A 22,230-nucleotide genomic window follows, 5' to 3' on the forward strand; every position below is an offset into this window, starting at 1 on the left:
TAGTGGATGTAGACTTGGTTGAGAAGTCGAACCACTATAAATCGATGTGCAAATTTTCTATCTTTCAATCTCCTTACTCCCTAAACACAATAATTATCCCGACCCCTCTTGGCAAACTCTTTCGGTTGTTGATTAAAGCTTCTGCAAATCCCAACAATTTTTCATAATAACAGCATTAGTATTATAATTTGAACTTTTAAAAATATAAAAATAAATCTTATACCAGTCACTTCAAGTGATTAAATACGAACATTATCATAATGTAACATTTATTATCGGGTAGACATTTTACCGCAAAATCTTTAAAAAAACATTTTTTTCTCGCAATCATCTATTTTTCTCCTCAACAAATCACAATACAAAGCTTAAACCCCAAGTTCCTATATATAGTATCAAATCCAAAGGCCATAAATGACTAGTTCATGGAACTCGTCACGCCCACATGACGAGTTCCAATGGACTAGCTGTTATGGCCGTTGAAATCTGTCTGTTGCCTAACGTTTAGCTAACAACTATAAGTTTTAATTTTAAGTAGAACTCATCACACTCACATGACGAGTTTTAAAAAATATATTAAATAATTAGGTTCCACAGGCCCCACAGACATGGATCCATTAAAAAATAATATTCGGGTAAACTTGTCATGTGAACGTGACGAGTTTGTCTTATATTATAACAAATGTCGTAGTTTAGAAATTAATGTTAGAATTGACCTATTGAAACGAGTAATTAATCCACTTGGATTATTAACCCAATTGGATTATTAACCCAATTTTAATGTTATTTATATATGGAGAAATATGTGTTTTGTAGAAATCATACTCATTGAAAATTTTAATTTTTTTATTGAAAAACACAATAATAATATTGTGCCTTTATTCTATGGGATTGAAAAAGATATTATTTTTTATTAATTTATTGACAACATACAATATTATTTTTGATTAATTTATTGACAACATACATACTTATTATGTAGATACAATTATTTAAATTTAAATGATTTAAAGAGAATAATATCTTATTTCATCACTAAAGTTTTAAATTTTAATTATCTTATTTATAAATAATATATTAGAGCTAGATAATATTAAATTATTTTATTTATTAATAGTTGTAATTATCCTCTTAAATCACCTTTTTAGCTTATAAATTTTATTAAAGGTTAACTCGAATTAGTTTAGAGATGATAATTTAACCCAAATTCGATGGTTCTTACTCGACCCGACTTAGTATGATTGGATTTTTTTTAAACGGGTTCAGGTCGGGTTGGGTTGGATATTTTAAAAGGCAGGATCAGTTCGAGTTCGGGTAGAGGGTGAAAAAACTCCAACCGACATGAGGATGATAATGTAATTTTTTAAAAAATATTATTATTTTAATTAAATCATTATTTTTATCAGATCAAGTCTAACAATACTCTAAAATTCAGGTCAGATAAGAGTTAGATAAAAAAAATATTTTTTCTGTTAAATTGAATCTGGTAAAAATTATAAATTTTCAAATCAAATCAAATCAAATTCGAATGATAATAAATATTTTCAAGTTAAATCAAATCATTTAAAAACCAGGCAGGTTGTCATTCCTAGATTAATCTACCATCATTACCATTTCTCTGCCTATGATTTCAATTTTCACCATTTTTACCAAAATGTCTTCGCGAACTAACAAATAGGGGCCCTACATTTTTGCAAAATGCATGGGCAGAAAATTTTGTTTAAGCGAGAAGGAGACCGATTTGTACTTTTTATAGGTGAAACTACTTGTTAAATCCCTCTAATATACGAATTGATTTAAATTAATCATTTCCCTATAATATTTAATTTTATATTAGTCAAAAATAAAATAAAGTTTTAAAAAAACTCATATGATTTATTTAATATATTTTATTTACATTTAAATTATAAAATTTATAAAATTCCATACATAAAATTATGATTTATCTTCAATTAAATTGATTTCATTTAAACATAAAAGATTAATTTCAATCGATCCCACTATTAGAGGGATCTGTCTGGTAGAGTACAAGATTTTTAATCTTGGGGTCGTAGGATCGAGTCCAACGGATAATATTTCATAATTTGGATGTCTTTTACAGAAACTGCTCTCAACCTGGTGTTAGGGACAACCTACTATCCTACCTCTCTCTTATCACATTACATATGAGAATAAGAGTTAGCTAATTTTAAAAATTGACTCGACTCCCTCCGTTCAGTTATCCGTCGTTTTAATGTGACCGCTCACCATTAACGCGCCAAAATGTCATAGGCGGGAAAAACGATGAGGAAAAACTTTTTCATTTAATATTATAATACTTTTCTTTTACCAGTGGCCGTCACTATTTCTTTCTTCAAGGGGGAAAAAAGAAGAGCGAGAACCCAGCTTCATTTTCCTTTTACTGGATTTGGATTTGGTGTGTTCGGGTTACAAACTTACAATGGCGACTTCAGCGCCGATAACCGACGTAGTTCATGATCCGAAAGATCTCATAAGGGGCGGCCAAGATCAACGCAAGAAGGGCCAGAAGCGAAAGAGATCGTCATGGGTTTCGGAGACACTGAGCGGCGAACAAAAAGAGGCACAGATCAAGGGATTGGAGCAAGAGATGGAGGGGCTTTTTAGGTGTTACCGAGAGATGATGGAGCAGAAATTGGGTTTCGGAATGGGGTACAACATGAGATCGGTCGACTCCGGTTGTGCTTTAATTTCAGTGGTGGCGGTTCTGATGGAGGAGAGCGACTTGCCGCTGTCGAAATTGGTGGAGGCGATTCATGATAAGGTCAAGGACAGAATTGGAAATGTGAGTTCAGCCGCGGTGAAAAGCGCCGTGTTATTCGTAGGTCAGAGAGTGAAATATGGATTGGGTGATGAAGATGCTGATGTTTTGGAGGATGATTCTCACTCTTCTCTTTGGTGTTGGGAGGTATTTTTTTTCTTTTCCGTTTTCTTTTGTTTTTCTTTTTGTATTGAACCTATTTACACGCGTACTTATATATATGTGATAGATAAGAGATACTAAATTTATACCAAAAGCTCAGAGAGTCACAATTAAAGCTCGGCGTACTTGTAGAAGGAAGATTAATGAGACGATCACTGCTGTTTCTGGTAAGAAGAAGAAATTTATCCGAATTCTTTGTTATTTGATTCTCTTGTATTGCCCTGATGGCCATCTCCCATACATACTTGCATGGACGGACGGATGCTTGATTTTATATTAGGGGTGCAAAATTATGAATTTAAATTAGAAATTTGGGGTGCAAAATTATATAATTTTAGAGGGTGTGAAGTTAGATTATCAATAGAAAATATAAAGAAAATACCTAAATTATGTGGAAATTCCAAATTTCCTGGTGTGAGATTGTACCCCAGCACCCCCTTGGTCCATCCCTGCTGTCATGTGCTTTGCTTTTAACTAACGGATATGTTCTTTTAATTGATTTACAATTATGTTTAATTCGTTCTCTAATGTTCTCGCATGGAATACAATGAGAAACTTTTCAATTGCAATGCCTTAATTTTATTCTTCAAGTAGCTAATGACATTTGTGGTTCATTTCAGCCATGTTATCTCTGTTACAAAAGCAGGAGAATGGTAATAACTGCAAGCGTGATTTCGTGAAAGCATCAGAAAAGCTAGCCAAAGTATTAAGCGAGGCGGACATTCGCTTGTTAATGAGTAGCATGTTTCAGGAGACTGGTGCTGAGATGTATGTTTTTGTACAGTTCTACAGATTGTGTTTGAATTATTTCCTAAACGGTAAAAGTTTTATCTGTTGTAATAGGGCTGAGAAAGAGAAATTGTTAATAAAGCAACTGGAGAGAACTAAAAGGGAAATTGAGAAGGAGAAGAAGAAAGCTGACCGCGAACTCCAGAAGGAAATCTTGCAAAATGTATCTGCAAAATTCCAAAGCTTGTACATGTGTGAAACTGATTATTATCAAATGTTTTTGTATCTTTAGCATTGACTGTGCTATTGTAGTGTGTAAATCTGAATTATTCCAGGACAGTGCTTCTGTTGAGTATGTTTGCAGTTACAATTCTTTTTACTTGGATTTTCACGAGTGTAGTTTGTTTCAGGAAAAGGAGAAAAAGCGATTGCAGAATGAAACAGAAAAGGATGAAAAGCGTCGTGAAAGAGAGGAAGCTGAGATGAGGAAGCAGCTGCAAAAACAGAAAGAAGAAGCTGAGAGAGAACAACGACGACGTGAGAAGGAAGAGGCTGAACTTAAAAGGAAACTTTCAATACAAAAACAAGTTTCAGTTATGGAACGCTTCCTCAAAAAATGTAAAACATCATGTCAGAATGGGGAAATGACTAAGCCAACCATATATACTCCATCCACCAAAAAAAGTGAAAATGTGCCTGAAACAATTACCCTCTCCATGGACATGACTCTCTCATCTCCAGAAGAAGCTGATACCGATGATCTTCGCAAGTGGGTTTTTTTTTTGTTTTCTTTGACTTGTAAAATTTTACAGGCTTGGATTATATTATATTTCAAGTAAACTTTCTACTATTGTACTTCTCAGGTTGCACTTATCTTCTTGGCGTCACTTAGGTTATTCTCTTCGTTCGAATCAAAAACAGTGTTGGGGGGTGCGAATGAAACCCAAGAGAGAATTGTTTAAGGAACTCAAGTTGACTGTCAATAAAGAGTTATCCCATGATGACTCGAGTGTCGAAAGGCTTGCAGATGGCCGGGAAGAACAGGATTCTGATGATAGATCCTGCCATAATGATGCTGATGTTTCTGTTCATGATGTTAAGAAATGCTGTGTAAGGAAGCAGTTGTTACAGTTTGATAAAAGCAACAGACCTGCATTTTATGGTATTTGGCCTAAGAAAAGGTAGGCTCCTATTTCTTGCTCTTGTTTTAATTTATTCTAAATTAAGCTATATTCAGCCAAGAAAATTAGGATCTGGTTGAAAGGTTCATTGTTAAATATAAAAGAACTCAATTGTTATATCAATATGAGTGAAATTGTCATTTAGGTAGTGTTCTTTGTGACATTGGTTTTGTTGTATCTTCAGTAATGTAGTGAGACCACGATGCCCATGGAGGAAGGACCCAGATTTAGACTATGATGTGGATAGTGATGAAGAATGGGAGGAGGTATTGTAAATTTGTTATTCTCTGAAAATTAGATGTAAACCTGTAAATAACATTTTCATTTAACAGGAGGAGCCTGGTGAAAGCCTCTCGGATTGCGAAAAAGATGAAGAGGAGGAAAATTATGATGGATGCTCCAAAGCTGATGATGAAGATGAAAGTGAAGATGGATTTTTTGTACCAGATGGATATCTATCGGAAAATGAGGTAAAAACTGACATGGAAGATATTCTACCTTGTTACTAGCTTAAAAAAATAAGAATGAAATACCATAATGCAAAAAGCACAGGATCGAAGTGCTTATTAGAGGCTTATATGCAGGGTGTAGAAGTTGACAGGATGGAATCTGATGTTCCAGTTGTGGAGACCCAAACTTCCAATATTAGCGAACAAGACGGGCAAAATGAGGAGTTTGGTGCATTGCTTCGGCAACAAAAGTATCTAAACAATTTAACTGAGCATGCACTTCAGAAAAATCAACCATTGATTATATTAAATTTATTGCATGAAAAGGCATCACTTCTAATGGCTGAAGATCTTAATGGTACTCCTAAATTGGAGCAGACATGCTTGCAAGCTCTGAGCATGCAGGTATATCCTTTTGGTCCATCCGTAGAGATATCTATTGATAGCATGGAACATGACAATCAAGAAGCTTGTACGTCAAGTGGAAAGGCTGGTGCAACTCCAGCCTTAATTCTGAATTCAGATTTGCCTCTTATTGTAAGTTGCAATTCTAACCAGCGTTTAATGTAAACTGTCCATTGCTAATCATATTTGGGAATGATAGCAGCTGTGAGGTGATCTTATGATGGAGCTTACTAAACTGTTGTGATGATCTTGCTGGTTTTAGGTATCTACAATCCAGTCATGCTCCCATGGTATCAGAAGGTTGTTAGAGTCTTTGCAAGAGAAGTTTCCTGAAGTACCAAAGTCTCAGTTAAGAGATAAAGTGCGAGAAATTTCCAATTTCTCTGATAATCGTTGGCAGGTTTGCGACTCTATTAATTTACTTATTTTGATATTGATATGGATGAACATGGAACTGTACCTCCTTTTGAGAATACTATAATACCATGCTTTGGTTTTAAGTAGTTGATTAACCCCTTTAATACCAAGAAGAAAGGATGTGATAGACTAGGGAAACATAAAATCAATGATTTGATACTATGAAGAATGGTTTTAAGTAGTTTATTTCATTTCTCTTCTTGCATTATCAACAGCTGCAAAGGTTCTGATTACTTTTGATTATCCCTGTTGAACATGAAATGACAAACAAAGCTGACCATTATGGCATTATATATGTCCTGATATCACACTGCACATAGCTACTTATGTGGAAGGAAAGGGTATCATATCAAGACATATTGTGAGAGCTGCTAACTGGGAAGCGGATGAGTTGGCAAAAGCTGGTATAGGATGATCTGTGGTTATGAGTTATAGTTATTAAGCTGGGGTGTTCATTGTGTTTTAAAAGGGGTTTGGTTTTTAGTGCTGCAGTTTATGTTTAGGTTGTTAAGTCTTATGTTATAAGCAGACCATGGTTATGGATTGGTTGTATGTTATGTTCAAGATTAATATAATTCAGAGGCGCTCTTTTCCTCCTTCCTATGTCCTTCATGTTACTTATATAACATGTAGGATATGAAGGGGGTTTTTAATGAGGCCTATATTCTATCAAAAAAAAAAGAAATGGTCTTTGATGGCAATGTCAGCTCCCCTCTTGAGTTGGAGGCAAGTTTTTCTACTTACATGGAACGATGTTTCCTTTGCAGGTGAAGAAAGAAATCTTAGTGAAGCTTGGCATGCCGATTTCACCAGGTATTTAACTGATTTGTCTCAACTAGTTTAATTGTTAATTTTTCTTTCAACTGAACCATATCTTCGGACCCGACTAACAGAGAAGGGTGGTGGACATATGAAAAGTATAGCGACATTTTTCTCAAAAAGGTGCTTGCCGCCTCCTGCTGATAAGAGCCTTCCCATTGAAACCTCACCTCTGAAACCAGGTTCTGCTGCCCAGGAGCAACAGGGTTGTGCCTTCGACCATGCATAAAACTAGTAGCTATGGCCAAGTTATTTTGTTAAGAATGAAAAAAGGGGGCGGATGTTGTTACTTGTGTACGGCCAAGTTTTGGATGTGTAATTTACAGTTACAGGACAGCCACCCCTTTACAACTCGCTTTTAATTCTAGAAAACTTTTAATGGAATTTTGAATTCATAAATTTTGGCGGTTGAACTCTTCTTTCTTCTGTTGTAGAGTGTTCACTTTGTTGGCAAAAACTTCCTTTTTCGGCTTTACAGTTTTATTTACAAAAGCTAGCTCAGAATTTACTCTTTTTATTTGAAAAAAAAGTGAGGCCTCGTTAAAAAAAACCCTTTTAACAAGGTTGGGTCTTATAAGGGAAAAAGAATACACAACGATTTATTAATCAATGTTAAAACATGTCCGTCTTTACATCGTGATCAATAAACTTGGGATAAACTGAGCCAAAGAAGAAAGACACCATAGAATGGAGGGCTTGCATGAGCCACTCTATTGGCTTCTCTACGTACAAAATCAATATTACATTGGGTGAAATTAACACGGTTATGATAAATAGACTGCATATGAATCCCTGAAGGAGACCGTCAACAGATTAGCTATGAATTTTGTTTACGACCACGGTAGAATTAAGCTCAAACACGGTCATCCATCATGAGCAATGGTAACTGCTGTAGCGAGTCCACGAAGTTCTGCAAGCCCGGAGTCGAAGCAACCAGCAGAAGGAAGAGCTAGACCTCTAAGAACAGCTCTACGCGCATCACGCACAATGACCCCCACCGCCACCGTACGAGAGATTGGGTCGAATGCTCCATCCGCATTTATTTTGATTGTTCCAACAGGTGGAGGAATCCACTGCTCATCGTGAGACGGTCTGGTAATCGGCAGTTGACAGAACTATGAGTAGCAAGAAAATTCCGGTAAAGTGCCCGAGCATTAGCTACAAGTACCCAGGCAGGTTGAACCCGCCCATCATGAACAACCGAATTCCATCCATTCCACACGTTCCATAGGATCATTAGAAAACCTGCGAATGCCTCAAGATCTAACATAGTGACTGCCGTTTCTAACCAAAGTAAAGGAAAAGTACAAACTGAATCGATAATCGTACCTGGTACAGCAGCAAGCTGCAACACTTCCTTCGCAAAACTGCAGTCTCGTACCGCATGTAAAGTTGTTTCCACGTCAAGTCAGCAACAAGGACATAGTTCATCGCCAATGCCCGCCTCCCGGACCCTAGAACCCATGAGCAAGGCTCTATGCGCTAAACGGCATGCAACAATGCATGCTTTAGGGAGTATCTTCAACCTGGCCATGGTTTTCCATAGCGTGGACACAGCTTAAGAAGAATGGGTACGAGTTTGGAGCCACCAATACCCTGAGCGAATAATTGTCGGAATCATGATTGCTCCATACAATGCTATCATGGAAACACGGAGCTATCAGCATATGAAGCACAGTATCCACATCTTGAGGATGGAAAAAAGCCATGACCTTCGCTTTATCCCAGAAAGGGTGATCATGCATCATGAAGTCTCCACATCGTGCCTCCCTTGCGAAGTCGCTATCGTAGGTACCTGTAAGCATAGTTACCCTAATACCACCTCATCTATCCCTGAACGCACGGGTATCATTGTTACAAGTAATGCGCCAGAAGAAAGCATTCGATAGGGCCTGTAATGCACGTAACGCTCAAGCTAACAATGAATCTGGTACCTTAATAAGCCTCCAAATTTGTTTACCTAACATTGCTAAATTAAAAGATTGGAGGTCGCGGAACCCTAACCCACCCACCCGCTTAGGCTTGCAGATAGCATCTCATGCAAGGAGAGGCTAACCTCGTTCAGATATTTTCCATGTCCATCAGAATCGACGCATGATTCCGTTAATTTCGTTGAGAAGATGCTCTGGCAACAGATACATAACATATTGAGGTAATGCTTGAGTGATAGCTTTAAGAAACACCTCTCGACCTTCGTAGGATAAAAGTCGTTTAGTCCAACCAATAACCCTAGTCAAAACCTTATCACGTAGATAACCAAAAGTCTTCGTTTTATTTTTCTCAATTTAAAGCGGAAGACTAAGGTAATGACCAAGAGAATCAACTGCTTTAATACCAAAAATCTTCATCATTTAAGCACGATGGTTGGCTATCGTGTTGGGACTAAAATAAATAACAGATTTTGAAAGATTAATCCACTGCCCCGAGGACGGCGCTCAGGATTTACTTTCTTTGTCCATTTAGCATACATAATTTGATAGGTCTTGTAAATATCAATATCCATCCATGGTCATCTCACTCGTATTCTGTCCCCTCAATAATGATAATAATATTCATGAAAAAATTTAAATCAATTCTCTTTCCCTTTCCTAGTACATAATTACATCCCTAACAGTTAATTAGTGTAGTTTTTATTACGCTTAATTCAATAAAATCTACAAATTACGACGATCATCTAACCACATTACTACATAATTACACCAATTATACCTAAATTTAACTTAAAATCCAATTACAATATACTCAATTACACTCAAATCCAATTACAATGTCCTTCAAAGTAATAATAAAAAACTTGCATATTTCAGAATTCAAGGCACTCGTGTTCATGAGTTTACAACATAATTGGTAACTTAATCGGCTCAACTCAAACGATGAATGTTCATAATTCAGACTCAAAAACGGTAAAAAAAAAACCTTTTATTTAACACTACAAATGATAAGAATGTCAAGGAAATGGGCAAAGTCAAAACAAAGAAACTAGCATCTTCAACAGAAAACTGAGATATAATTTTACACATTATATATACATACAAATTATCATCCACCTTCATACACTCAACATTAGGACGTGCTATCCCCTCCCCACAGTTAAGCTAACCTATTCCATGACCTAAACAACTAAGTATCAGAAACATTCTGAACAAAATAACTAACCACGTGGACTGAGCCTGAGCATCAGAGACTACAATAAATCACTTTTCCCTGAAACAACCTTCCTATCAGAAACTCGATTTCATGAGCTTTGCTCGAGGCTTTATACAGATATTGTCAAAGGGTTTCACCTGTTCCACATGGATGTAATCTCTTGTTTTAAGAACCTGCAGGTTGCCGAACCAAACATCGAGAAACAAAGAGGATAAGTTCACATTCTTCCACGCCATAGCATCAAACTAACTAGGACAGCATCATTCTTGCTTTCCTACTTCCAACTCTTTTTAAGATTCAATCTTATTATCCATCATGTATTAGTACTAGTGCAAAAGTTATGTACTCGTATACAGGGAAGGTCAGGCTTACAATGATACGATTTCCTTACATGCCCATGTCTTCTTATTTTCCGAAATCAAGTAATGCTCGTCATAAACGAAAAACAGAGATAAAATGAAGGTTTTTTTACTTTAATTTACATGCAAGGTTTAGTATGCTACCCTTGATTAACGAATAGATGGGTGTTGTGCGTTTTAAAAGTTACTTTATAGTTAAGTTTAGTGGACATACCAGTGTTTCAAAAAACATTCTCGATGCTTCTTTTCTTGTTTTACGACCCAATAGACCGTCCATAGAAACTACTTTTTGTCCATTTACAGCTTCATCCTCAAATAATTTCTGGAGATACTTGGCAACAGCCCTGAAAGAAAAGGTATGACCAAACATCAAGATGTGAGCTAGCCTCATTCCAGTTATTCAACTACAAGAAATAATTCGATAAGTAATTCCAAATTCACGTTGAAACTAAAGGGAAAAAGTAAACTGTAAAACAATTGACTACATGGAGCTTACAAACCTGGTACGAGAAGACCATCCACTATTTTCAAGAAGACGACCTTCATCACCACATGGCATGTCATCTTCATCATCATCACCTAGCTCATTATCATCTACATTCAGAAATTCTGGAAGGAAAGATAAGAAAATAAATACTTAGCAACCCAATAGCAGTATCAAGGTTGATTAAGGTATAAATTGAAGTATACAAAAGACAGATTTTCAATATATATTAACATTTTCAATATATAAGTTGAGGGTGTTATTAGATGGGTTGCTAGGGCAGCCAATATCGAGGCTGATGGGTTGGCTAAATCTGCCATTGGCTAATTCCAGTGTATCTTAGGGGTATTTTATTTTGGGTTTTTCAAATTGTTGTAAGGGGCTTATCTTCTTGTTGTAATCTTAGGTATTTTCATTATTGAAGTTTAAGGCACTCTTTTCCTCCTTCCTCTGATGAAGGAACTCATTATAAGTTCCTTATTCAAGAAGGGGGTTTTTAATGAGGCCTACAATTCCTATCAAAAAAAAAAAGAGTTCACAGATTAAAAGAAAATTTTACATCTAAAGTATAACACATTCAGTCAAAAGCTCTTAAGTCATGTCCAAATAAATAAATAATTATAATTTTCAAACTAAACAGTCAAAGACCCAAAGTAGAAGCAAAATAGAAAGAAATAAGATCAAACCTGTATCATTTACAACTGCAACATCCTCACGTTCCTGCAACACACAGGGCCAAATAGTCATTTAGAGATTCTTAATGCCTAAAATAAAATACGAAAGGCCAAAGCAGAAATAGTTTTCATGGGAACATAATAATTAATGCGAGGAAAGCACATCATCAAGACATGAATATAAAGTTGAGAAATGAAAAAGTTATGAGAACACTCAAATGTCCACCATGCTCGCTAGAACATAACAAAGTTATAGTCAACAGTTAATAAAATATATTTCAAAAAAATAAGTTTTTACTTGAGGAAAAAAAAAACCATATTGATGCATAATGCATGTATATACACTATCTCAATTACTGTAGGTTTTCTGCTATAATGGTAGAGCGTTAATTAAATCCATACAAGAATATATATCACCACCAAGTACGAAAAAACTAAAGATGGCAATTTAACCTGAATCCGACAAGTTCCGACCCGACCCGATCTGATAGGTTGGATTTTTTTATAAAAAAATCAGGTTCAGGTTGGGTCGGGTCGTATTTTTAAGGGTTAAATCAGGTCGGGTCACGTGGAGGGTGAAAAAACTCCGACCCGAGGATAATAATTTGATTTCCTTTAATTTTTTATTATTTTTTTAATTAAGTCCTTATTTTATATCGAGTCGGGTCGGATTTATACTCTAAAAATTCAGGTCAAGTCAGAGTCGGGTGGACGGTATAAAATTTTCAGGTCGGGTCGGGTTCTAGTCGAGGGTGCATATTTTCAGGTCGGGTTGACTAAAAACCCGACCCGTTGCCATCTCTAGAAAAAACTCAGCATTTTAATATTTTTAGATCGATAGAAAGTTTTACATGTGTTAAATAACTTACAGCTCGATTATCTGCAAGAGAGATCATTTCCTCATTGACTGCATCAACTTCCTGAAAGATTGGAGTTTCTCCATCAAGTAATGAAGTATTTTTCAGAGCCGTATGGACCTTTTCTGAATACGTAGAATCCAGTTTACATTCTTTGCTATCCTTACAGATAGTGCCTTTGTCATCATGATACAAGACTGCATCCTCAACTTGAATCTCATCTGCTACACCAGCCTTACCACGTCCAGTTTCGTATGCATTTTGAGCGACATTCACAGACTCACCAGTTTCTATAGTTGCACGAAAATCAGTTCCATTCCCAACAGGTGAAGGGTAGTCTGTCATACTAACCTCAACTGAAGTATTGGTTGTACTTTCTTCTAACAATAACTCATCAGTAGCCTTTGACCCAGTTTCAGTTGCAAAGATACCTTCAACATCATGTTCTAAAACTTCAGTAGGATGAGATACTTTGTCATTTCTCATATCCGATTCAGAAGCATCCTCTCCAGGCTGAGTGCCCATCTTTTGATCAGGTAGAAGGCATGTCACATTGTTTAAGATGGAACCATCCATGGTGTTGGTTACCTCCCCAGCTATGATGTTACCGGCATCTCCAGTAACAAGATCAGTAAGGGATGATACCCGTAACTCAGTCAGAACAGAATGATTTGCTGCATTAGCAACTTCAATATTAACTCTGTCAATTTCCATTTTGGTGATCCCACCAAAAGGTTCATGTTGCAGAAGTTGAGGTACATCATCAACAGCATAGCTATCCTGCTGAGCATTTAGAGTGCCAGAAGATCGTGCTTGCTTGTCATTTCCAAGAATCACAAGCACAGAACTCCCTTCAGTTCCACCTTCAGCAATATTAGGTTTAACTGAACACTCTGGGTTCTTAGCTACTTCAGATGATGCATGGTTTTCCTCGCCTTCAGAAATCCTAATACTGCTTAGATCATAGGACTCACTGTGCAAAGATGCCAAGTCACCCGAGATACCTGAAAGGTACACCATGAATTAGTAAACGTATAAAGTACTAAAGTTACAATCACTATGTTAGAAAGTTCTTCACTAGCAGAGGAAGAATGATTTCAAGAATCAAGACGTGTGCACAAATATTGGGATGGATCACAGATAAATCTGGTCATCCATACCATTCTAGAACTTGAGTGATCATTCATACATTTGACATCAGTACCACAAAACAGAACTCCACATTTATAAAATTTTTATTATGTCCACAGAAATGAGGCAACAACATACAAGCTTATAGGAAAAACATATGTAGAAATAGGATCCTGTCCTCACTAAGGCCTGAGAATGCCCAAGATTAGATAAACATTAAGAATAACTATAACTTTCCTCAATGAAAGAAATCCACTTTGATCAGGGCCTTAAGGAGATATATTTTGAGTTGTATCCATACATTTTCCTCCTCTTGGAGTAGTAGTAGATGTGGTTTACGCATCACATGACATCATTCTCCCTCTTTTCCTACTTGTATTTTACAAACCCCAAAGCATATAATGGATTTTCAGGCCCATTGTATTAACTGACAAGTTGAAATTCTTCCTAATCAACGCAACAAAAACACAAGATACAATGAATTATAAGTTATAAGCACTTGCTCTCACCAGTAAATATAGGTTCACTAAAGATTTCATCTTCCAAGAATTTTCTCTGAATCAATGAAATTTCAGGGCGAGTGCAAGGTGCTTTCTTGCGTATGCGGCGTATATCTTCAGTATTTACCAACTGCTGCCGTATTGTACTTGATAGGGGGGGGGGAAAGCCAAATCAGTACTTAAGTACATGAACCAGAATTCAAAATGCATAATTTAAAAAATAAAAAATGCATGTCATACTGCAAATATATTGCCATTTTCTATGCTCAGCAAGTAATAAAGAGTTTAATACCGTCAACAAAAGCCACTACTGTAAAACTTGTTGACTACAGAAGAAAACAAAAAGATAATTCAAAGGAATACAAGTTGAAAGATATAAACATGAAAGCACAGAAATTTCCAAGTGCATGAATTCCGTAAACAAAAGTTGATTCATTAACTCATAGACGGTAGAGGGCTCAAATAAGATAAAATTTAATATTGACCATGCAAGAAGAATAACGGTGATAATTATCAAACTTCAAATAAATTAGAGAAAAGAACCAGTGATAAACATAAGTTAGTAAGATCTCAAAAAGTGTAAGGAGCACTAGAAACACATTGAAACTTACTCGCCATGTAAGACCATAGTATCGTCCATAAGAACTTTTCTCTTGGTGACACGTGATCTTGGTGCAGATCGTGCACGTTTCATTGATGCAACTTCAAGACGAGGAGTCGGTTTCATCTTGAAAACGGAAGATCTTCCAACTGCAAAAAGTTATATCATTCATGACAGCACATTATAAAGAACAATCCAAGCTATTCTAGTCAATTCTTAGAAGGCAAGCAATAGAAAATTTAGAAATAAAAATGCTGTTACCTAGAATAGAAGACAACAAGTCATCATCATCAGGAACTGAATCTGCAGTTCTCCTTGATCCAGGCCTTCCAAATGATTCAACTGAGTTTATACTCTCTATAGTTAATGTACTTTCAGTTAAACTTCGTTTTTTTCCTGAAATGAGTTTGGTTCCAGCATCAATTTCATCATTCTCTGCTAGTACTTCTTTGTCTGGGGTAGAGTTGCCCAGCAGATCACTTGGTTTATTGAGAGGTCCTTCTGGTGCAGAGAGTAACTTTTCAGGTGCAGGCAAATCATATTTAGCGCAATTATTTGAATTTTCCAACTGATCATCACATAGAGCAGGTTCTGACATCTGAGTTTGGCAGGCTTCAACTGAAAAAAATGGTAGTCAATCAGGAACAATATAACATGAAAGCATCCTAAGAAAATATGGCAACATATGTAAAATTGGGGAAAAATCTACACAATACTACTTTCACAAAACTAGTAAAACAAACCTTGCACCTCAATGGAAGCTCCAGGTGCACGAACTTCCTCCTCCCTTCCGGACAAATCGACCAAGTTTTGCTCTGCAGCAGCCAAACTATCACTTCCAAGAACATGAAGAGACGAGAGGTCTTTGTCAACAATGGGGTTTTTTAAATTTTCAGAATCATTTCTTTCCTGACAAGCTTGAGCTTCACCATCAACAACTGTTGGTCTACTGGGCGACTCCAACGGACAGGAAGGATCTGAAGCTATTGCTTTGGCAGCTGAGCATGGCTCTTCTAAATTGTCAGTGGTTTGAGCACAATTGCCAATTTCAGATTTGAGTGAGGCTTGACCATTCTCCAAACAACCATCTGATGCACGCACATAAATGCTACTTGAACATGTCCTTCGAGAATGGTCCTCCAAATCAAAGGTGACGTTGGAGCAGTTAGGAGATTCTGCACATTCCCCATCAGTTCTATCCATAGAGTGCATAGCACCATTATCCATATCTTCCACCTTATCTAAACCATCAGATCCTCTGATAGTACCAACAACAGATGTGCACTCCACAGACAAGGCATCATGGACAGAATTTCCTTGTTGTTTAGTTTGCTCTTTCTCCATGTCACTAATGTGGCAACCATTTTCAAGAGGCACATGAACTATAGCATCACAATTTATAGCATTGTGCAAAGACTGATCCACTGGACCATTATCCCCATGGAGAAATTTTGATTTATTAGAAGCATTTTCAACATACCAATTTTCTGTTAGATTGTGATTTTCTGATTCCACGTGATCAGCCAATGCCTTGTGAACGCCAGACAAGGAAGGCACTTCCTCTAATCCAGGAGTACCCACATCCTCATCGTTATCCACAAATCCAGAATTTGCAGCTAGACCTTCAACCTAACCGCAAGCAGAACACATTAGTTAAAGCCAAGATGTCCAAAAATCACTAGAATATATAATTTTCTACATCATAAAATCAAATTAAAAGGAAAATGAGATGTCTGTTGAATTGAACTAAAAAAAACCTGATCCCCACTGCAATCCATTGGCACAGCTTCTAAATCACTTGGGTCTTGTTTTTGTGGTACATCTGACCCTTGATCATACCTGAAATGAGAGAAACAAGTAAGGTGAGCCAGAAAATTCAATATTATCCTAATGGTTGCATAAATTACCTAGTGAAATTAATAATGACTCAACAACTGGCAGTGTTTAGCAACCTACCCATGAGGGAGTCAAACGACTACACTATTCAAAAAAGATTAAAGGGGAAATATAGGAGTATGAACATTTCATAAACATGATGATAGGATATATATACACACACACACACACATAGATAACGCTTACTCTGAAACTTCTACAGATCCCGGCAACACAACCTGATCTAGGACGAGCTCCTGCTCAAGATTAATCCAAGACAAGGAATTTCAGAAGGTGATTGACATGATAGGAAAAGAGCACAAATAAGAAGTGAAAAATGGTCAGTCATCTCATCAAGAAGACAAGTTTAATACCACAAACCCAAAGATATCAAACTTTGAAGGGCCTATGAAACCATTCATTCAACAATCCAAAGGTTCTATAGACCAGAAAATGCCAGGAAGAATTTTTCAACTTTAAGGACCAAGTGATCAGGGTTTTAATGTTCAAACCACCTATGAAATAGCTTCAGCGAATGACCCACTTCATGCCCACAAACCCATCCCTAAAAGGCTTGATGCAGTTCCACTTAAAGTAAGAATATACATTAATGCCAATGCTCTGATGATATTATTGCATCAGCTGACAGCTGTTTCCCACCACTGTTAATTCAAATAGAAGCATTTCCTCCTAATTTGTTTGTTTTATTTTTCATCTTGTTTTTTTAGGTATGACCCCTAAATCTTTGCTACGTTGGACAGTATTTCTGTCTTGGCCAAAAAGCTTTAAAGTTTAAACACGTATGAACCTTTCTTTTGTCCGATATTAAGACCATCAAAGTCTACCATCAAAAGCCCAAGTAAATTAGCTAAAAATGTGGAAAAATTGACAAGGTATTAAACAATAGACACTAAATCATGAAAAAAATTGCATTTATATTAAGGGGGAAAAGTAAAATATTAATTAATGTACAATTGGTAGTCTTAAGTCACCTATAAACTAGTGGTGAAGTTTGTAAACCTCACAAGCAAGGTTAGAGGATTGTAACATATTCGATTATGGTATATTTAAGAAAATCATTAAATGGACATGTCACGACATTCTAAACTCACTTGTGGTGAATTAACTCCAACTTCGGTGTATAGAGTGATAATCTTTTTTTATAGTGATAGCCAGTTACAGTTAGGGTTTGTCAACACTATTCAAAATTTTCATCTTTGCTGATTTTGGGTCTGAAGTTCTTTATTTTAAGCTGTAGGATCATGTCATTAGCTTATTATACGTCCAAGAGCAATTTTTAATAGTTCCTACCTTGGATCTCGCCTCCTCCAAAGAACAGAAGAAATACTGAAATACGAATATGATTTCTTCTATTAAATGGAGGGGAGTTTATGAAAAATTCAATAGCTATTATGAGTCTGTTTGGTTGTATAAGGAAACAAGCAACCAGTACACAAGCGTAGTAAATATTGCTGCACAGACTAGATCTTCATCATCTTCTTATTCCTAAACCATCAATCCAACCCTAACTATCTTAACATCGTATTTCAACTCTAAACCTGAACACCATTCATTGGTACAATTCACAGATGCTAACAACGTCCAAATCAATTTGGTAATTTTTGTCACACTTTAAGCTTAAATCCTCCTATCCTAAATCAACCATCAAAATATTCAAAACAAATCATATTTTCACATTTATGTAGGCCCTTAAATAAGAAAATCTTTCTTGCTATATAATCACCTTTTCTAATTTCCAGGTCCTACATCACTAAGCCTCCTGCTGATTAGAAACCAATTCCAAAGCAATAACCAAATATCGATGACAACATTACCTCATCAAGAAGACCAATCTGAGAAGTGTCACCATCACCAAACCGCTCTGTAAGTATTTAAAATGCAGAATTTTAGATTTAATAAATTTTGCTAAGCAGATGTAGCTAAAACTAGCATTGCCACAGTTAAAGCATGCACAAACCATCCAATCCAAATTGTGATGTAGAGTAAACCATGTCACCCATGGTATCTTGAAGTGTAATCTGCTCTCTTGAGCTAATGTGATGGTCAACGTAGTTACTGTCAAGAAAATTATGTTTAATCAACATATGGTGGTGCTTCCACAGTAATTTATGAAAATATTCAATGTGTATCTCATAGTACCAAAGCAACACATACAACAAGAAAGGCAATCTAAAAGGTAAAAATATCAGGAACTAACCCCTGAAAAATCTCATTGTCGGGCAGCTCAAAGTCGTCAAGATCAAAAGTCTCGGGCAAAGTGATTGAATGGTAGGGCGCAGTCGATTCTTCCGGTGGTAAGTCAACTGCAGTGGAGCGAAATGCCTGCTTTATCTTAAGCAAGGCTTCGCTGCAATCATCAAAAAGGTAATTCACCTTTCGAGAATATATCCTCACTACTCCAAGTAGAAGATGACTGGACAATCGCAGTGCAATTGGTACATCAGGAAACAGAATAGAGTCTGTTCAAAGGCCATATAAACAACAAAAGGCAATCCAAAAAGTTAGAAGAGCCTAGGCAACTTATCCTCTGCCACAAGGTTGCTCATGAACATGAAAGAAAATAGATAATAGAATGTGAAAAATAACAACCATATCCTTTATCTAATTTTATAACTGCAGAGATATGCATGAGTAACAAAATCAAAGAATGGGCTGAACACGCTCAAAGAAAATTTGCTCCACTAAGTAACCAAGTAAACCACATTTTAAGAATATGTAGTTACCATGTTCCAGAGGAAAATTACTCCTACATGACCACAGGTTTCCAAAGAAACCAATAGAAATTCCAGGAACCCTCCATATATGCCAGAAAGGAGAAGAAGCATAAAGGACTTAAAGAAGATTAGTTCATGCATCACTAGGAATGGGAGAAAAAGGATGCTATGAGCTTCTAAAAATTATCCCATAATAAAATTTCAAATGGAACTAAGGAATCAGATTTTCTGTTTCAAGAATCGAGGAACAAAATATATGCATACTGCCCCATAATTTTCTGGAGTGTGCATGTTTTACTAAATTGACTGCCAGATTTAATAGTATGACCATGCTACCAAGCATGCTGATTTTCGAACTAATCAGGAATCTATGATTTTCAAATCTAAAATACCACTTTTAGAATTTAGTAATATAAGAGCTGAAACTTTTCTAATTTCATGAAGCTGCTGGAACTTGGAAGTACTCAACACATAAAACTATGTCCAAAACATTCTAGAGCGAATTAGCCATAAGAAGATTTAGATATTGCATCATTAAGGGGAAATGAATAAATTAATACAAGTAAACCGAGATAGATATATTTGTAATTTAGATTCAAAGATATCAAGCTAACGAGTAAAAGGGAACTAAAAAGTACTAACCAACAGAGTCACCAATATCGGTATCAGCCACCTGATTCTTTCGCAGCTTCCTCTCCAGGTGTGCTGCTATCCATATTGTCCCCAAGGGGCCTTTCTTCGCCAATATAAACTGTGAATAAAACATTTCTCTCCCACTATAATCCTATTTTTTCATACAACTTCCTGACTTCTAAATATAACAATACACTGTTTTTATAGCCTACAAATTCTTATCCTATTAAAAATAACAATTTCAAATTTTCACTACAAAATTCAACAATCTAGCAGAGCTCACAAGAGAACCCTAAATTTATAATTCTCTGACAGATCCCTTAAAATTATCCGCTTCAGCTATGGAAATAAACAGATTAAGTTGAACACATCCCAAATAATGAATAAAAAACAAAGAAACCCTAATTAGTCCCCATCCACCAGACAACCTTTGAAACCCTCCCAAAACTCCGTAATCCAGGAAAGCGATACCATTCCAGTTTAATTCATAGAGCGGCCACTTGGTAGAACTTCAAAATACCAAACTTCAAGAATCCGATAGAGAAATTCCAACTGAACTTCGTTATCTAAACCCTAGGCTTCGACGGAATGGCTGCGTTTAGGGGGAAACCTCGGCTGAATAATTGAGTCGAGGGAGGAATTGGAGAGAGAACGAGTTAGAGTAGCAAGCCAGATCGGACAGGCATTACATAAACTCAAAGGAGAAAGATGTTTGAATCGAGTCGTGCCGTGTGTGAGATATGTTGGAAATTTTTATTTCTAATATTAATTCATATAATTAATTGATAATTGTTGTTGTACAAATTAATATAGTAGTAAGGAGGTAATTATTTTGTATAAATTATTTCGTTTCAGGCTTTTGAGCGAAGTTATGTGTAATTAAAAAGTAAATGGGTGTTCTCGTTATTTTAGTCTTTCGATTATTTTGTTATTTAAAAAATATAATGAAATCAGTTTTTTAAAATTTCATGTACCATATAGTTTTTTTTCAATGTTCTCATTTTCTCTCTTAAAAAAAATAAAAACAAAGAAAACAATAACACTCCCTGTTTTGGAGTTCTGATTCTTTAATCAATAATCAAACAAGTTTTGATATCATCACAAGATAAATTGAAGATTATATAATATTAGAATTTGATAACATTTATTATTTCTTGCTTTTGGGATATTCAAATATCATAATAGAATCATCAAGTAAGTTTTTCATTTCTTTTACTGTAATTCTTAATAATTATGTCATGAGCTTGATTTTGGTGATTTAATTACCCTATTAAGATCCTTATGTGTTAATTGCTTCCGTATACAAGATTAATTGATTTTAACATTTGGCCTCAAAGATAGGTTTAATAAGAATTAAATCACCAATTTAGATTTCATAAGAAATTTGAGTATTTTTTCTTATAAAGGTTTCATTAGAAATTTTAGTATTTTCTTATTGAAGATTAATTGAAGTTGCAAACTGATAATTGATTATGATATTAATGTTAGATTTATTGTGAATTGATAAGGAACAATGATATGATCCCAGTTTGATGGTGAATGATGTTGTCGTGGCAAGTAGAGATGACGTTGTCGTGGCAAGTAGAGATGATGTTGTCGTGACAAGTGAAGTTGTCGAGGCAAGTAGAGTTAATGATGTTACCGTGGCAAGTGAAGTTGTCGTGGCAAGTGTATGATCACATTAAACAATTTTGGATCATAATTTAAATCATTAATATTTTAGTGATTGGGTTAGTCACCAAAGTAGCCCACTCGAAATTCATTAAATGATTTATATTATGTTTATATATGTTTATTTGATGTAGCATCATAAATGACATTTAAGAATAATAAACATTTATAGTTATTAACATGTAGTTATACGATTTCCCAAAAGTAGAACTTACTCATGATTAATAACAATTGAAGTAGGTTATGAACTTTGTTTAATTAATATATAAGTTACATCCAAAAATGACTTGTATGACTCAATGATTGACCTTATATATGTTATAAGAATGATGCATGTTTGATGATTGTTGGTTATGTTTAGATTTAGCCCAAAGGTGAATTTAAATGCAATGTTTTGTTATATATTATAGTTGGAATTGTGGTTTAAATTCAAAGCAATTAATATGTAAGATGTAAATGTTTGCAGTGGTCTTTACTATGTCAAATATGATTGTCAATGGTATCAAGTTTAATGGGCAGAACTATGATGATTGGATCTAATATGTCAAGCTAAATGTTGGCCTTTTGGGACTCGATTTAGCTCTAGTTATGGATGAGCTCACTAAATCAATCGATACTAATACAG

At 35.7% G+C, this 22,230-nt stretch overlaps 2 protein-coding genes across 2 annotated transcripts; one reads left to right on the plus strand and one right to left on the minus strand.

Moving 5' to 3' along the window:
- Positions 1–2,344: 2,344 nt before the first annotated feature.
- LOC120171082 (chromatin assembly factor 1 subunit FAS1-like) lies at positions 2,345–7,351 on the plus strand. Its single transcript, XM_039178883.1, has 12 exons — positions 2,345–2,923; positions 3,006–3,105; positions 3,559–3,706; positions 3,782–3,890; positions 4,078–4,436; positions 4,531–4,848; positions 5,033–5,114; positions 5,181–5,318; positions 5,433–5,834; positions 5,965–6,102; positions 6,887–6,932; positions 7,013–7,351. Exons 1-12 carry the CDS (start codon positions 2,438–2,440, stop codon positions 7,165–7,167), a joined length of 2,481 nt encoding a protein of 826 aa, XP_039034814.1. The 5' UTR covers positions 2,345–2,437; the 3' UTR covers positions 7,168–7,351.
- Positions 7,352–9,907: 2,556 nt separating this feature from the next.
- LOC120171081 (sister chromatid cohesion 1 protein 4-like) lies at positions 9,908–20,667 on the minus strand. The gene is made up of 15 exons (XM_039178882.1): positions 19,944–20,667; positions 18,785–19,046; positions 18,545–18,642; positions 18,402–18,448; positions 16,774–16,823; positions 16,449–16,530; positions 15,435–16,320; positions 14,953–15,309; positions 14,702–14,840; positions 14,100–14,236; positions 12,472–13,463; positions 11,615–11,648; positions 10,945–11,053; positions 10,659–10,788; positions 9,908–10,258 (listed from the first exon to the last, which is right to left on the minus strand). The coding sequence occupies exons 1-15, from the start codon at positions 20,065–20,067 to the stop codon at positions 10,160–10,162; spliced, it is 3,546 nt and encodes a 1,181-aa protein (XP_039034813.1). The 5' UTR covers positions 20,068–20,667; the 3' UTR covers positions 9,908–10,159.
- Positions 20,668–22,230: the final 1,563 nt, after the last annotated feature.

The sequence above is a fragment of the Hibiscus syriacus genome, unplaced genomic scaffold (assembly GCF_006381635.1).
Source record: "Hibiscus syriacus cultivar Baekdansim isolate YM2019G1 unplaced genomic scaffold, ASM638163v2 tig00111810_pilon, whole genome shotgun sequence".
Classification (NCBI taxonomy): Eukaryota; Viridiplantae; Streptophyta; class Magnoliopsida; order Malvales; family Malvaceae; genus Hibiscus; species Hibiscus syriacus.

Bases quoted from the DNA above. Each gene is read 5' to 3' on its own strand.
- LOC120171082 (XM_039178883.1), top strand. From the start codon at position 2,438: ATGGCGACTTCAGCGCCGATAACCGACGTAGTTCATGATCCGAAAGAT. The intron at 3,707-3,781 runs GTATGTTTTTGT...CTGTTGTAATAG, and splicing joins CAGGAGACTGGTGCTGAGAT to GGCTGAGAAAGAGAAATTGT. The intron at 5,115-5,180 runs GTATTGTAAATT...TTCATTTAACAG, and splicing joins GTGATGAAGAATGGGAGGAG to GAGGAGCCTGGTGAAAGCCT.
- LOC120171081 (XM_039178882.1), bottom strand. From the start codon at position 20,067: ATGTTTTATTCACAGTTTATATTGGCGAAGAAAGGCCCCTTGGGGACA. The intron at 13,464-14,099 runs GTGAGAGCAAGT...TGTACCTTTCAG, and splicing joins TAGTGAACCTATATTTACTG to GTATCTCGGGTGACTTGGCA. The intron at 10,259-10,658 runs GTATGTCCACTA...GGCAACCTGCAG, and splicing joins GAATGTTTTTTGAAACACTG to GTTCTTAAAACAAGAGATTA.